Genomic DNA, 17,946 nt, shown 5'->3' with positions numbered 1-17,946 from the left:
CACACACGCAGGCACAACCACCACATCACCCAGTATTTCACTTCTCTGTGCAAAGGGACAAATCCAGATTACAGAGCTTCTCTAAGTGAAGGAGATCAGAGGAGCTTTAGGAAAGAGGGGGAAGGTGCTTTATTTTACTGACAGTAAGATGCATATGATTTAAAATCATGTAGTAATATAAATGGCCAAATAAAACTAATTTGAGATTCAAACCTTCCTCTGCCAGTGTCGCATTTAACACTCTGTGCTCTACAAGACAGACAGTAATATTGATAATCTAGAGAATCATTGCTTGAAATTACAATTGTGAGGGCAAAAAGGACAAACATCGCAGGGGGATTCTGTTATGCATTCTGCAATCTCTGTGCAATCCTTGGTTACAATTTCAATGTCCTCCAGTTAACATACAAACAGCAGGTCTGAGATATCTCAAATCGAGCAGAGTGGGGCAGTGACAGTGAGCGCCACAAAGGCATCAAGGACATTTCAGAGTGAGTTGGGCAGCAGTTGCGTGGTGTGCCGCAAGCATGGGGCCTGGAGTAGGATTAGTGTCCAATCAGAGTGGATTTGATGTTTACTGACAGCACATGGGACTTAGCTGAGCGAACTATATTTCATTTGTATTCAATAAGGCTGTGCACCCTGCCTGGCCTCCCCTCCCCACGCTGTGAATCTGGCAAACTGAAACCTGTTGAAGACAGTGCATCATCAATAGCTTCAGGTAGGTGACTCTTCAGGAGAGGGTGAGGGGTTTGTGGTTAGATTCTTGCTGGCATTATCATCATCATCAACATCACCAGATTCGCTTGTATCTGGTTCACATGACGTCACAGTGGGAAGTGGAATTAAACAGGCTTTATTTGGTTGTAATCCCTCATAGCAATCGACAGAGCGAGTAAAATGTCCCAGAGAAGGGAGAGATAAACCCTATTGGATTAGTACAAGACCCTGCCCATTTCAACCTCTAACCCAACCTATCTACTCCTTTTCGTTTTTTGTATTTTTTACCAACGTTATCAACCCTGCTACTGTGTCTTTCATGGAGTAGCTGTTTTACCTTGTTTTGGTGTGATAGTTCGTGTGTGGTGTCCTTTTTCCTCGCGCACAACAAACCAGCATGACCAGAGATTAATTATTCAAGGACTGCCAGCCAAAGGGAGAGTCACCCGATAGTACGGACTTACAGTATTACAACCTGATATCAGGTGAACCGGTAGACCCTGCTTCATCTTCTTTTCTACTTGTTCTCCTCCCTCTCTCCATTTCATTTTTGGTGCTACAGTACATGAAGACTTGAAAGACAGCTTTCACAAACTCAGCTACAAGCGGAACCTTTTTTTTCTTTTTTTTTCTTCCATTAACATTTTCTCTTGCTTACCGGTATTCTTTTTTTGCCAATGCTTGTCCCTAACAAACAGTTGAGTCTTGGTCGCTCCCACAGTTGGGACACATTAGGGGGGAGTGAGGGTCAGTGGGACAGGGCTGAGAGTGTCTACGAGCAGCAGGCAAGAGTAGCAGGCCGGCGGAGCTCTCTGTCATACAGAGAGGGAGGAGGGTGGTACGAGCCTCCGTCAGGAGTGCGTCCCCCTGACCTGGATTTAAAACGTGACCCGTATTCCTACCAAGACTCTCTGTACGGACAGGTTTACGCAGAGCGTCAGGACCCACGGGGGTTGAGGAAGGGTTCTGTGCCTGATCTAAACCACTACGAACGAGCACCCATGGCTCACCGAGGATCCATTCCACATCAGGATTACTATTCCCATGACCCGGCCATTACACCTCGGCCACCGGAAGGCTTTTACCGGCCAGAACCCCAGCCTCCGCCACCTCACCCTCATCCACTCAGTAGGTCAGGTTCTCATTTTGGGATGACACCTGGGGCTCGTGCTGTGTGGGATCAGGGTCAGGGAGGGAGAGTAGGACCTCAAGCCCCTTCATCACCTCTACCTCCTCCTCCCCATCCTCCAACAGCTGGCCAACAGCGCGTACCCTCCCGAGAGCCATCTCCTGCTCACTATGGTATGGAGCAGGCATCTCCTCGGTATGCCAGTGAGCCTCCACCTCTGACAGGTCAGTCACTCTACACTGATGTTAATGGCCGCCCATTGGATCCACAGCAGCAGGCTGCCACTTGTCTAGTAGTAGATCCTGCCAATCAAAGTGTGATTATGAGGCAAGACACTGCCTCACCCTACACCATCCAACAACAGCAGCAATTACAACAGCAACAACAAATACAGCAACAACAACAACAACAAATACAGCAGCAACAAATACAACAGCAACAGTTACAGCAACAGCAACTTCAGCAACAACAAATACATCAGCAACAACTTCAACAGCAACAATTACAACAGCAACAATTACAACAGCAACAGCTTCAACAACATCAGTTACAACAACATCAACTTCAGCAAGAACAGCAGCATCTGCAACAGCCCCTGCCACCTCCCCCAACCATGCCCATCTCTGACCCTAACCTTTCTATGATGTCTCCACTTCCTGCTCCACCTACCCCAGTGCAGACAGTCGCTCCAGCGGCACCTCCCCTTGTGCAGGCTGCCCAATGTCCAGTCCCCCCTCCTCCAGTCACTCCACTTCCTGCTCCTCCCCCCCCCACAGCCCCCCAGACGCCATTGCCTGTGGACCCCAAGAAGACAGTTGATCCTGAGTTTCTTGCCCTGTTGCGAAATGAGGGCCTTTCAGAGAGAACAATCTCCTCACTTATCCAGCAGGGATTTGACTCCACTAGCATGCTGGCTGTTATGGAGGAAAATGATGTCCGCACTGTCGCCCCCAACCTTGGTCAGGCTCGTGTATTGTCTCGCTTGGTCCACAACTGCAAGCGGCCCGTTGAGGCACCGCCAGCCCCCTCCCAACCTCAGACACCCATGCGAGGCCGCTCCAATAGCTTTAGCCATCGCTCAGACATCTACCACCAGCAGCAGCACCATCATCCAGTGCACCCCCCACAAAGTTTAACTGTGGACCCCCAAATGATGCACCCACAGACTCCTGCGACTATGCAGACCATCTCCCCAAGGATGGGAGAAGTAATGGGTAGGAGGCCCAACAGTGCCCCATCTCAGCAACTCCTGGAAACCTCTGGAGGCTACCCAGGCCAACCACCTCGCACCCCAGGGCCATACGCTGGAGCACTTATGCCTGTTCAATCAAGACCCATGTCAGCCTACTCTTCTGGGGGGACAATGTCAGGGATGCCCATGCATGGTATGCAGGTCATGTCACAGCAAATGACTGGGTCAATGCCTGCCATACCAGGGTCTATGCACTCCATGCCAGGTATGCCACAGCAGATGCCTATATCCATGCCAGCTTTACAACAGCCACCGCAACAGGTACCGAAAGCATATTCTACCAATTACACAGTGCCCATGGAGCTGATGAAGAGGGACAGGAACATAATGCCACTGTCACCCATGCACAGCCCTCACCCCAGTCCTCAGATGATGCGTAAGGGTGGGGGACCTGCACCAGACAATGCCCTTGTCCCTATGGGAGGCCAAGGCCAAGGTGCCCTTGCTGCTAACCAGAAGCTAAGTCGACGCACGGGTCCACCAGTTATTGTGTCCACGATGGCATCTCCAGATACCAGTAAAATATTTTTTTTCTCGTTTCATCCTCATCATCTGCTGTTTGTCTGATTCCGTCATACATTGGGTCTTGCTTTCTCTTGGCTGTTTCACATGTTTTAAATAGACAAGAATATTGATGTGTGCTAGAGTTCTTCATTTTTTGCATACTTTGTGTGACACCATTTCCCATTCCTCTTATTGCTTTGAATACACAAAGCAGTGCAGCTGGATTGTTAAGAATCCTAACATTCTTCCACAATTTGGCCATTTGGTTGCCATTTCTGAGGGGCATGTAGTATAGTGAAAGCAGCAACTTGAGTATTAGGTTGCACTCTTAGGTTTCATACTATCTCTGTCAAATAAGTTTTTTTTTTTTTTGTATTCTGGTTTGTGAAACCTTTATTCAGCTGAGGTGTGTGAGCTAGGTGGGGTGCGTGAGATTCATTAAGCTGAAAGTTGTTGCTGGTGTGTGATAAATGATGCTTGACCCTATGAAAGTCCAAAAAATGTTAATAGAGCATTTTCTTGAAATTGTTATATCTTTCTGGTCAGTGCTGTCATTTGTTTGCTTTCCCGTGTTTGTTGTCATTTCATCAACAATAGATAAATAGTGTGTCTTTTCTTCTTATCTAGTGCCGATCTCTTTTCCAGAATTGTTTTCAGGATTATGATTCATAATTATAATTTAATAATAATTATGATTAAGGATAACTTTTGCTAAGACAATCTGGCTACCCATTCCCTACCCTACTTTTGGTTTCTGCATTTGCCGCGATTCTAAAATGATAGTTGAATTCCGCTTTCTTGCCTGCTTCTCTCTGTGAGAGTCAGATTTGTTAGATTTCCATATACTTTGTGTAAAGTCCTTATATTATTTTTATCAAATGCAGTTCTTTGTTGGAATGACATATTGCAACACAAAATGGCATTGATGAGGCACAATATGGATGATTTGGAAGGAACAGCTGTCAGCAGCCTTTCTGATACCTTTTTTAATTTTAACAACTGCACACTGTCTTTATGTTACAGTCTTTCAGTTGCTGCATTCATGTGTGATTAGTTTACATCAAGACTTCTCTGACCAGAAAAGTCAAATATTGTGTGCAGTGGTGTTAACTGTCTCCTGGCGTTGTGTGTTAGTTTGTAATGATGTGCATGTGTGAACAATATGTGTGATTGCATTTGCCAAAGTCTTCTTGCAAAGGTTTTCTCATTTAGCTCTTATAATGCTTTTGGTGAGAAATTGGAGCAAACGCTTTTATATACAAATTATGTAATATGCGTCAACTAAACTGTATTCTAAAGTTGCATAATGGTGATTGCAGCATTAGTTGTATGTATCTCTTTAGTTGTGGTATCATTGTAATTGCAGCTGTTTTTGATGAAGTCCTTTCTGCTCTGCCACGCACCACCCCCCTTACAGCCCCCAAGGCCCTGTTGTTGTAAACATGGATGTCTTATTGCATTATGATAATAATGGTGCATCATGGTAGCCTGGAAAGGCTTTACAGTCACTTGGGCTACACAGTCTTCCTTCAGTCCTGCTGCTTTCAAGCTGTACAACTGACCTGCATGAAATCGCAAATAGCTCTGTCTGGTTCATCTTAATCAGCTTTGCTCACAGGGATTGGAGTGGTAAGTTAAAGGCAAACGTTTAATATATGGATGACTTTTTGTTTTTGTAGTTGAATTTATTAAATTATGAATTTTGGCCCAAATTCATGTTTCAATTACAGTTTAAAATGAAATTAATTCAGTCAATGCATTCTCATGCAATCATATGAATCCTTTACCCATATTAGGTTAAAACTTTAATTTAGCATAATAAAAGCTGCTACAATAAATTATCACATTCACACCCTTGGCCTGATAAAAGTATATTTCAGACATTTTGGGCAGGAAGCGCTGATTTCTCCACCTACACCCGCACACCAGAGGCTGACTACCAGCATCACTGGACAGATAAAATCGAATTATGGTGCTGATGGCCAATGTGTGATTGTATCATTTTCTCTGTGCAGGTTGTAATGAGAGAGAGAGAGAGAGAGAGAGAGAGAGAGAAAGGTGGGGGTGGGAGTTTAATCCTTCACATGCTCCATTTCCACTGCTGCCCTAATCCACAGATTTGTTCTCATTTTGTTGAAACCAGTTTCCTGGCTTTCTGTAAGACTTTCACTGTACTTAGTCAGTACGTTAAAATGGACTTTCATGGGGGCTGAGGCAGACCGGGAACAAATGATTTAACTAAGGCAGTTTTGATCTGTTTTGTCCTCTGAGAATTTTTGGCCCTAGAGAGCAGATATATACAAGATTCCCATTGCTTGGCTGTCAGAACAGACTGACACATGCTTTGAAAAGGATTCCTTCAAGTCTTTTACGTACACATAAATCACATTGTTAGTACACACATACAGTCAGCAGAGTAGACCTCATTTGCATGTGGCTGACATTTGTTGCTGGTAATTTCATCTGTTAATGGACACAGCCGCAAAGCTGCTCTGAAAGTATATTCCTTAATTGTATGTTGCTAGGCAACATGGGTTTTGGTGGTAATCGTAGGCAGATTTGCTTCTGGGTAAAGGGTCCGTCCATTGTCAGAAAACACAAATTTACATGTTACTACATCTTCTTTTCTTCATTAGCTTGTTTTCATGTGGGATAAATAAATATTTAAAGGCTATTCTTGCCTATTTTCACAGGAATTATATGCATTTTAGACCCAACAAAATATGATTTAGCTTTTTTAATTCATGATATTTTGTCAGGTAGACAAGTTATATTGTGAAAGCAGCAATAACACATTTTGCATTCCTTTTGACAATTAATTAGTTACAGCAGTGAGTTGCACCCACAACCAAAAATAATTTCTCTCTGAACAAATAGCCCTTGTGTGAATACAGATGGCATGCCCCCGCCCACTTTAGTATATGATGCTTTTTGGAATACCCTTGAGCAAGACCTCGCCTTTATATGACTAACAGGCCTGCCCATCCCCCACTCTGGCATAATCACTGTATATGATACTGTGGGACTGTTAGCTTCCTTCTGTGCCATTATAGCCAGGCAACCTGAAGCCAGCTCAGGTCAGTTTGCTCTGCGTGACACACTAGCCGCAATGTTTCCTCATTTCTTCATAGCATGATGATGGGGGAGGGTCATGGTTCTGGAGATGGCAGATTATGTATTAACGGGGTCCAGGTCAAAGCTTCAAGCAGTTGAGAGAGAGAGAGAGATAGAGAGAGAGAGAGAGAGAGAGAGAAAGAGACACTACTGATAGATAATTGCTGGGTGGGGGAGGCGGAAATGAAGCGTGACAGCTGTCAGCCAACCTTGTACTCTCCATGGAGATGAGGCTAGCTGTCAATGTTGCATTTAGACTCTGACGGGTCAAACTTTGGCCTTAATCTGGATTGACAGTCAAAGGTTATTTTTGCTATCCTGCTGGTCACTCCGTGATCAGTGATATATTTTTTTCCTTCTGACCTGAGAGGTAAGGTTTACCAGTGCCGCAACCTTGAGCAGTGCAGCCATTGGATTCAACTGGGATGTTTTCAGAGAAAAAAGAAAAAGACTTAATAAGATCTTAATTGTGTTTTTCAACATTTAAAGAATGTGGATACAATAAGCATGTCCTTAGGTTGAATCATGTGTACAAAAGATGAGCAACTGTGTTAGAACATATCTGGTTGTTTGATTAAAAAAATCAAAGGTACACTTGCGTACACAAGTGTAAGAAGAAAAAGTTTTTTCAAAACCTGAAAAAGCATTCAGCTGTATTTAATTAACTCATTCTCATATTCTGGATGTATTGAGGGACATTGGCACAGGATTTTGTTCCCAATTGCAATGAAAAACCTTTTTTATTTGCCACAGCTCTGATCGGTGCCTATGATAAGCTCCTTTCCTATAGCAATGGCGGTAGAGGCTCATGGGTATCGTAGTATGTAGAGCCAAACCAAATTGGCGGTAAAACGGTGATTTCACAAAAACGAAGTCGAAATAATTAAAGCTGTCGTTTAATTTATCTAGGGTACTGCTGTGTTTCATTGTTTAGGAACATAGGGGATATCATTACCAGAAAACTTCCAAAACCAGCCTACCCTCCCACATCGCAAACTCTATGCAGCCTGTGTGTTGGATGATGTGTGTGTTGTTTGAATGTGTGTGTAAGCATTTGCAAACTGCTGTTGGCAGGTGTGTTGTGGCACAGTGCAGAGTTCCTCTCCCCACCAGATGTTCCACTTAATATCAGGCAGTGATTTCCTTTTCCCTCATGAGTGAATAAAGTCTCTGGTCACACTCTTTCAGGATAAGAGCCATGCAAATCTTGAGTGCTTATTTTCTCTCTTTCTCTTCCTCTTTCTCTTTGTATAAATTGATCTGAGTTTGTCTTTGTTTCCCCCAGCTCCCTTTTGTAAATTACACTCCCCTAACTCAAGAGAGTATAGAGAGGGGGAAATAAGTTTGAGGTAATGGGAGAAATATGTTTCTAAACAAACGTCATACCCAGCTCAGCACATTCATTCAAGACTGAGGTTGTGGGTTGCAGAGCCCTTCTGCAGGGAAACGAGGAAGTGAAGAAAGGAGGTGAGGGAACCTGACCAAAGACAGCAGAACAGAGGAGAAGTTTGAGCAAGAAAGATTTTGATTTAGGCTTTAAATTAGATAATGAAGGCTTGATTGCTTTAGTGGCAGCGACAGATTCTTAGACATCAGCAGAGGAGCGCAAAGGGGAGATTACATAAATGGAAACTCTGTCATGCCGTCTTGGAGCAAGTTAAAGAGAGAAGAAAAGCGGGAGGACATCCTATCTTTATTTTAAGAAAATAAAACACTTTGTAAACTTGAACCATTAGTTATTTGGTCATTTTCTGGTTTAGGACTGCAACTGATAATTATTTGTAATTATTTTTCAGATTTAGGAGAAAAATTCCCCTCACACTGTGTTTTAAACCCTCCCACATATACACTGATACAATAGAGACCGGCAAACAAAAAATGGTCGGGGTCTAGTAGATGTTTGTACAGAATACACATAATATTCTGTATGGGTGTCATCAAAAGAAACTGGACTGTGAATAACAAAGACTTCCCATGGAGGTTAAAAGCTCTTTGTGGCTAGTTTTCTCATCTTTTCAGGGAGACTTGAAGTGATTAACTGCAGGTTGTGTGAGCAGAGGTGGAGGAAGACGAGACACAAGAGGCCACATGCCCAAACATTTGTAGCGCAAAAAATGAAATGAAATGAGAATATTGAGACCCTGACTCCTTCCTATCCCTCTCCTCTCCTCCTCTCTCCTCCTCCTCTCAGTGCCAACTGGGGAGTCACCCTGAATTATTCTTTTGAGAAAATGAAATCTTGATGGTGTTAAACCAGACAGACAGAGACCGTGTGTGTGTGTGTGTGTGGTGTGTGTTGTGTGTGTGTTGTGTGTGTGTGTGTGTGTGTGTGTGTGTGGTGTGTGTGTGTGGTTGTGGTGTGTGTTGTGTGTGTGGTGTGTTGTGGTGTGTGTGTGTGTTGTGTGTGTGTGTGTGTGTGTGTGTGTGTGTGTGTGTGTGTGTGTGTGTTGGTTGCCCTGACTTGTTTTACATTTCTCAACTTCCCACAGTGTGTGAACTTCTGTAACCTGCTCCCCGCTCCAGCACGTCTGCAGGCAGGGCTCCATGTTTTGCGGATAGCCGGTCTCCGGTGGAAGACTAAACAAAGACGTGTTTGAGAGCAGCGGCAGGCTGGGCTAGGTGACGTCAAGGAACAATGTCTCCCCTCCCGACACGCACGCGCACGCACGCACGCACGCACGCACGCCCAGAACCAAACTCTTTCCCTCTCTTCCTAGTCAGGCAAGGCTGAACTGCCCAGAGGGAGGGCCCGCTCAGCTAGCAGTGCATCAGATAGAACTCACTCACTACATGCTGTGCCTGCACACAGGATTTCTTCAGTGGGTTTTTTGTACAGAAAAATAAATAAAAAACAACAATGGGGTGGCACATCAGTCACTGCAAATAAACCATCGTACGAATACAAACACTAACACAACACAAAGTAGGCCTGTGTGTGCACTTTACAAACTCCTTCTTTCCTGTGGGTGGTTGATACATACAAGTTCATCATAAAGGTGACAAGATTAGGTCTGCTGAAAAGTAATACACATTTTCTTTCACATAATGTCATCAGTCCAGGGGTCGAATTCCTGTGTGTTGTGAGGCGTTGCAGAACTTGACACTCTGCTTGGCTGTGTTTTAACAAAGGCGAGGGGAGATATGTTTAGAAGTGCAGATGAATCTCATTTGCACCCGAGGAAATATTATACATTTCTCAGTAGGCATGTCAGTTGTGTTCAGGATCACACAGGACTGTAAATGGGATTGTGCTTCACAGTGTTTTAGTCTCACACAGGAGGGTGATTTTTATGTGTGTGAACAATGACTGCATATTTGATCCTAAATTTATATTTTTTTTCTTCAGATACTTGGCTAAAAAACAAAATAACATTAATTAAACAATTTATTCTTATTAAATAATTTAAATACATTTCGAAAGAAGCTAAACTTAAGGCGCCCCGTTGGTGTGTGTGTGTGTGGTGTTGTGTGTTGTGTGTGTGGTGTGTGTGTGTGTGTGTGTGTGTGTGTGTGTGTGTGTGTGTATGTGTGTTGTTGTTTTGTTTTTTTTTATTTTATTTATTTATTTCTCTGACAGGACAATGCACGCTCCGTAGCAGTACCAGATGTCACTATAACCCATTTTCATCTGTAGTCCATGTATTTGTTCCCCGTTACATTTTTCATGGATGCCTGTTCACTCTATTGTCTAAGCCTGCAGCATACATAGGGATGTAATAAGCAATGCCCCCATCATCTCTCTCTAACTCCCACACACACACACACACACACCACACACACACACACACACACACACACACACACACACCACACACACACACACACACACGCACACCAAGGCCAGTTGGCTCAAGTCACAGAGAGAGAAAGAAAAAGGTAGAGGAGGAGAGTGATGGTGTTGGAGAGGTGCTGCGATGCACAGACAGGGTATGAATGGGGGAACAAGAATTGATGTGCTGTGAACGCCTCCCAGATAAAAACAAAAAAACTCAACATCTGTTGTCCACCTGCAGCTGTGCCATCTCTCTTTTTCCCTTGTTTTTTTTCACTGCCACCTCTTCTCCTCTCTCTTCTTCTACGCTCAACCGTGCTTTATCCTTTGCCAACATCACATCATGTAGATCACAAGAGGCAGATTGGATGGTGCATTTTACCATGGACACCTTTTCCCTCCAGTGCTCTCTTTTCATGAATGAGGTTTTATTTACTACAGGTCTGGTTTGTGGGCTCCGGTTACATGTTGTAACCAAACCTACTCAATGGAGTGACTTAAACTCTACACTCCTGTTGAGTTTACAGTGAACACATGCAGTACCCTACAGTATGCACAACATGTACACTACTGAAGAATTCTACAAGAGTAGTGCATTGGATTTGTTCTTTATTTGATCTCGCCTTTTGTGTTTGCTTATTGTCACTTTTCTTACAGTTTAATTTATTTTTATTTTATTTTTATTTCACCTTTATGTAACCAGGAAGTCCCTTGACATAGACGTCTCTTTTCTGAGGGAGACCTAGCCAAGGCAGCACACACACAGTTTAATCAGAAATAAAACACAACAGACGGGAAATACAATCAAGGATGAGACACTGATTCCAGCTCAAATAAAGTAGCTGCATTTTCTCAGTGACATGGACACATGGCTTCACATTTTTCCAAGGGGACTAGATTATTAAAATGGCGTTTTCCACCAATCGTTGCAAATCATTGGAACCTGAATACAATATCATAATAGAGTATTTAGATGGTTGCGATAACAATTATTATGTTACAAAAATGTCAGACCATAAACTCCCAGAACCCAACCTGACAATTTCAGAGGGCTTGTTTTGTCTGACCAACAGTCCTAAACCCAAATAAATTCAATTTAAAATGATATAAAACATAGAAAAACTTTACTAAGCTATAGAAATGAACAATACTTGCATATTCATATATTGTGGATTTGGATCAATGAATGAAAATGAGCAAAAGGGTGATGTAAGTGTAAGAATGTTTAGTTAGGTGATTCAACTATTCTTGTGGAAAAAACATAACTTATATTCACATTGCATGTAGTTTTACAATTTTTAAAACATGATTGGATAGAATCTTTAAACTTGAATTAAAAAAGGAATCAAATTGGCTACAAACTGCAGCCTATAAAACATGTATGCACTGCAATATCTTACATACAGGATATCTGCCAGTTTTGTTGATATATCTGTCATGCTCTAATGCCAACAATTAATTTTAAAGCTGCCACTAACGATTTTCATTATTGATTATTTTCTAGATTACTTAATTGGTTTATAAAATCTAAAAAACTGTGGCGATGTGTGTGAAAATGGTTGCACTACCAAACTGTGATGGATGGCAGATTCACAGAATGCATGTTCCCTCTGCAAAAGCACTGTGTGTCTGTGTGTGATGACCTGGAAGCCCTTCTTAACCTTCATTATTAAAATCCTTTGTAAGGCGTCTGTAAGAGACAAAGTGTTGGGCTTCCCTCTCAGACCAGAGTCGTAGTAAACATGCTTATCTGGTACTCCTGTGCTAGGGTTTAAATCAATTAGACTCCTGGAAGGATTTTCCTACAGAAAGTGTTACCATAAGTTCACTTGGTGAACTTTGTGGATGTGCCCGTAGCTGCAAGTACACACACACAATCCCCATTCTGACAAACACTCGTGCTTGTTCTGATCCCCAGCGACCTTAGTAGCAGGTGTGTTGAGACGTGTAGATACATACACTTGTTTTACATATGGAAATTATTATTTTTGATAAAAAGACTGTTGACAGAGGTCTGTGCTATAGTTTTTGCATGTCATTCCTCCAGCGGGTTTTCATGCACTTGTGAGTGCTCACTTCAGCTACTACATTCGTCCTTGAATGAAACAGTCATCACATGTTACTCTGGCTGTGCATATACATCTATTGACTTAATTGCTGTGTTGAAGCCTAGAAATTAGACACTCAATGGCTCATTGAACAACAACACCAATCAACATGCGTTAAAGAGCGAGGATTGAACATTTGCAGACTAAGATAGGAAGAAGAAAGGAGAGTTTGTGAGCAAGAGGGAATGAGACTTAAAAGAGGGGGGAAAGGGGCTGGCACTCTTAAAGCTGTGAAGGCAAGATCACAAATAAAAAAATAGAAAGGCAAGGAAGGAGGGAGGGAGGAGAGGGGGAAAAAAAGAGAGAAGGAAAATATGTTGAGAGAAGGGGAAGGTCAGAGAGAATGGAAGGAGTCGTACGTGTGCCAGGAGCACTGCACCTCTCGCTGTGACTGGTGCTCTTCAAGGATTTTTTTCCCTCTCTCTTTCGCCTTTTATTTACCTCCTTCTTTTCTCTTCTTCTGCATAGCTGTGCCACCGGCTTGTTTTCTTGTCTTTTTTTCGGCTTTTACCATTTTTCTCCCCACACCCCTTCCGCTCTCTCTCTCTCTCTCTCTCTCTCTCTCTCTCTCTCTCTCTCTCTCTCTCTCTGTCTGTCTTTCTGTGACTTGCAACAAAAGGCTGACGGAGTGAGCCTGACGTCTAAATGAATAGCCCAAACCTGCCGTGAAGGCAGAGAGGAGGGAGACGGAGCAGGAAAGAGAAGGCTGAAGAGAAAAGATACAAGTGATCTGGCTGAAGAGGCGTAAAGAGGAGGACGCTCAGAAGTACTGATTGCTGGCTGAAGACGAATAGAGATCCAATTTTTTTTCCCTCCCCCTCTCTTTGGAGATTAAAGGAGTTAACGGCGCCGCTTTAACCACATGGGGAGTGAGCGATCGTAGTTCTTGCTCTCTCGTCCTCCCTCTCGCCCACTGCCCTCCTGCGCCACCGTCCATTTCTTTCTCCCGCTCAAGAGTACCAGTCGTCTGAGAAAGAGAAATGAAGCTTCTGGGGGTGAGGTGACGAAGGAGGACAGATTTGGAAACAAGCAGTGGGAGAACCATAGAAGACTGTGAGAGGAAAGGAGGGTGGCTGGAGGGAGGAGGTAGAGAGGAGAGGATAACCCCAGGGCATACATGGGTGAAAATACTCCCCCAACCCCTTTTTTTTTTGTTATATATATATATATATATGTATATTTTTATTTTTTTATTTGTGCTCTTCACCACATTTCCCTGCCATGTGCAGCTCCTGATTGAAGAATGTGGCGACAGCATTTCCCAGGCAAGGAGCATGTTTCAAACGGTGGTGTGTGGTGTGTGTGTGTGTGTTGGTGTGGGGTGTGTGTGTGTGTGTTGTTGTGTGTGTGTGTGTGTGTGTGTGGTGTGTGTGTGGTGTGTGTGTTGTGTTGTGTGTGTGTTTGTGTGTGTTTGTGTGTGTGTGTGTGGGGTGTGTTGTGTGTGGTGTGTGTGTGTGTGTGTGAGAAATGGTGAGAGGTGGGGTAGGAGGTTTGGTGTTTAAGGCTAATGAGCCACTTATGTTTTTGCAATGAAGTGTGTGTGTGCATGCATGCGGTTTGACACAGAACCCTGCACAGCAGCGAGAGGAGGTGAGGTTAGATGGGGCTGTCATTTGAAGGGTCAAAGGTTTCAGAAGAATGGGCACATGAGTGGCTCCATGCAAGAGTGTGGGGTTCTTGTTTTTTTTAAATGTGGATTTATTAGTGTTCACTTTGATGCTTGAATACAAATTTAAATAATGTGAAAGAATAATTAATATCCAGTAGAAAAATTGCATTAAAAATGTTATTTTGACCACAAAACACTATTTTAATCATAGAGGGACTTCTGGGTTCTCACAATGATTCTGAATTTTCTCAGCACTGTCAACATTGCAAAAATACCTTGTTTACTAATAATTATCAGTGATGTCAGCATAACTTTTAGGTGCATTAGGACAAACAATCTTGCTGAAAATCCTGTTAGATTTTCACAGGAAAATGAATGGAATCTTTAGATCTGCAGATTAATATGGGAATTTGTTTAATAATTTTGATGTTGTCTCCTCCTGGTTGGTGGTCAGTGTTTGCCCATGGGTAGGTAACCGAGCTCATTTAAAGTGTCTGTGTGTGTGTGTGTGTGTGTGTGTGTGTGTGTGTGTGTGTGTGTGTGTGACAGTAAAGCTTGAGCGCACTGTCCGCTGTTCATCAGCACTGACAGCTGCTTTTGTCTTAGGAACCCCCGGGTGTTTTCAGGCCTTGCTAGCGAGGCACAAAAGACAACATGTAAAGAGGAGACGGTGATGAATGGATGCTCTCCTTTCTCACATTGTTTTGTAATTACCACTGACACCACCTGTGACATCTTTGTGTCACCGGATGTTTCCCCTTTCTTCCTCAGCTCTCTTGCACTTTTACATGTACTTTCACCCCTTCTCTCTCATTTTTTTTTTATCTCTCCCCTTCCTCGCCCCTCTTGGCTGGGCGTTTGGGTGATGATAAGTTTGGAGGAGGGCAGGCAGAGGGAGGACAAACAAGGTCTTTGTGTGTCCACATAGGGGAACAAGAAACAGGCTGGGGTTGCGGCGGTGTAGCCGGGTGCTGAGGGGGTCGGCTGGGGGCCTGGAGGAGGCAAGTATGCCAAAAAAAAAAAAAAAAAAGATTACACCTCCATTCTTTTTCTACGGATGCCAGGGGATCATAAACACACTCAAGAAATTAGGCACTCCCAAGAATACAGGCGCCAGTTTCTTGTACGCGCCGTTATAGAGCGTAACATTGCTGTTTTTATATTGTAAGTAGCATGCAGGTGCACATACACAACCAGCACTATGAGAATAGAAGTATAAAAGAGCATTGGCATTGAGAGCTGTGAGTGCCCTTAAACATTTTATTCAACAAAATGTGTGACATCCCAGAAAACCACTGATCGTTAATGGTTATCATCTGTGGGTGTGTGTGAAGCTAAGTGCAGCCAAACTGTGTGCCGCTGTGGGTGTGTATGTGATGCACAGTACCACTGTGAACATGTTTGTGTTCCTGATGTCTCCGTGGAAAATGCCACAGAGAAACACTGATTGTGCCACTTGTGCAAACCTCACACTCCATGTTTGGGTTGCCAGGTGGAAATATTTTACATCATAAGATCATGCTTTTCCTCTCTCACCGCTGCACTTGCCACAAAGACAGCCTGCGTGGTTATCGACCCCCTCCTCCTCTAACTCAGACAATCCCATCACTGAGGCCCCCAGCTTGGGAGTTGCTAGGTAACCAGAACCAGCTGTTGGCCCTAAGCCTGTTGAGCCCGTTTTGGCGCTGCCTCAACTGCAGAGTAGTTTTCTCTGAAAGCTTGCTGTGAACTCAGCGACCGCTGCTGTGGCCCTGACATCATTGTGCCATGGAAAATCTTCCTCACTTCCTTTTGTTTTTGCAGTTTTATTGTTCCATTGATGCGGGGACTGGTGTGGGAGTGTCCGCGGCATGTATCACACCAGTTTGAGGCATTTCATCACCTTTCACACACAGCTGCAGGGGGTGGAAATGGGAAATGGAACAAGAAAGAGGCAAGAGGAGTAAAAAGAGTAAAAAGAAGGAGCTGGTTTCCTGGAAGAAGTCACCTGTAATATAGAGTCAGTTAAAAAAAGACGTCAGATTATATAACAGTCTCTAAGGTGAGGATACTAAATTGTCTTTGAAGGTTTTTAACCGAGATTTGAGATGGCAGAGTACAAAGTAATTATTCAGGAAATCACAACATTGCAGTTAATAAAAAAGTTAATACAACTGCTGTAACCAAAGTGGACAATTTACCTTTTAAAGTGTGGCACAACCTCACAAACAAGCCACAAGTAAAACAGTAGGGAGTGTCTAAATGAAATTGTCTTTGTAAACCAGCTGAGGCATGTTAGAGACCCATGAAACCACAAAACCAGAGAACACGTTCTGTCAGAAAATAGAGATTTAGAAATGGAGGTAACTAATGTAGTGTGAAGTGCAAAAATAAAGTGCAATTTAAAGATTGGTTTCCAAACCCTTGGGGAAAAACACAGGTTTAAGTTGGGGGTTGTTTTCTTTCATTGATTGTTTGCGCTCGATTCAGGAAATTAGCCTTCTCCCTCTGAAAACTCTTGACTCACAGCGTCTGGCAGTAAAGCTTTCTGAGCTGCTTTTCCAAGATCACCCCTTCCAAACGAGAGAATTAGAAACCAGATCGTATTCACTAAGGAGAGACATTATTTCTATGAGTTCTGCTTTTTTCGTAACACATAAAAAAATGACTTCTATTTCTGTTGTCAGAATCCAAAAAGGCTTTTTAGTTTGGAACATCTGTAATCCATTTGTGGTTTGAAGTACGCTCTTGCCAGCTCTGCCAAACGTTTTCATACTCCTGGAGAATCATCCAGTTTGTGATTAACGTTGGCTAAAGGATGATGTAAGTCTTAGTCCATTCAAGCTTCCCTTGAGGGATGTACCAAGACACGACCTCCACTGGACAAGACTTTCTGCTGTCACACTGAACACAGATTAGATTAAGTTAGCGAAGCTATTGGCTTTGTTTATTTATTACTTGCTGGCTTACAGACACTGCTGGCTGTTGTGCTATGATAAATACTTTGGGTACAATAACAGGAAATTGACACAAGCAATTTGCATTTTTATGCGAATAACTACCAGCCAAAATATCTTAGCGCCTAATGTAAACCATCTTTAGTCATGTTGGTTTCCCCAGCTCACAGGAGTTACATAACAGCAAATATGCACATGATAAATGGCTCTGTGGTGCATTTCTCCCCCTCTTAAAAGTGAGTATGGTGTTTTGTGTGTTGGGTCAAGGAGAATTCCGGCTGCCGGGTGGGGCGGCTGGCAAGCTGCTAGAGGAAGAAAAAGTGATAGAGGGAGAGAGATTAATATAAACAGAAAGAAAGTGGCAAGACACGAGTAAAGTGAAGTAGGGCTGAACGATATTTAGCATCGACTTGGTGATGTGCGCATGCCCGATAGTCACATCGCAGGACGTTTTGCTGCTTGACAGAAAAGTAAACTTTCATCGTTCTCCTTTTTATATGATTATTACCGGCCGACCCTTCCCCTTTAAGACAGCTAGCCATGTGGGCATCGTGTGTATGTGACGTTAGTCCGACGGGGTTTATTGTTATGGGAAGTGAGGCTCTCTGTGTGTAGAAAAGTACCGAGCCAGCAGCTGCTGCTGACACAGCGATGCGCATAGTTTTTGATGGGTAATCAGTGAAACTACAGTAGTCAGTGTTTTATGTTTGCTGCAAATACAAACTAAATCAACTGATTATTGAAACATAATCACAACGTCTCCCGGCCATTTTTCCCCGCAGAAAGCTGCTACCAGCCAGGC

At 43.3% G+C, this 17,946-nt stretch overlaps 1 protein-coding gene across 1 annotated transcript in view; it reads left to right on the top strand.

Annotated features, from left to right (window-relative positions):
* Positions 1-873: 873 nt before the first annotated feature.
* LOC116705316 (histone-lysine N-methyltransferase 2D) overlaps positions 874-17,946 on the top strand; it is a gene marked incomplete at its 3' end in the record, with an annotated part of 29,351 nt that continues 12,278 nt past the window's right edge. Inside the window, 1 exon segment of the mRNA XM_032541398.1 lies at positions 874-3,618. Coding sequence (XP_032397289.1) covers positions 1,398-3,618 — 2,221 coding nt within the window.

This window comes from Etheostoma spectabile, chromosome 17 (assembly GCF_008692095.1).
Source record: "Etheostoma spectabile isolate EspeVRDwgs_2016 chromosome 17, UIUC_Espe_1.0, whole genome shotgun sequence".
NCBI lineage: Eukaryota > Metazoa > Chordata > Actinopteri > Perciformes > Percidae > Etheostoma > Etheostoma spectabile.
Note: the sequence above shows the minus strand (reverse complement) of the source record. Positions and strands in the feature narration are given on the sequence as shown.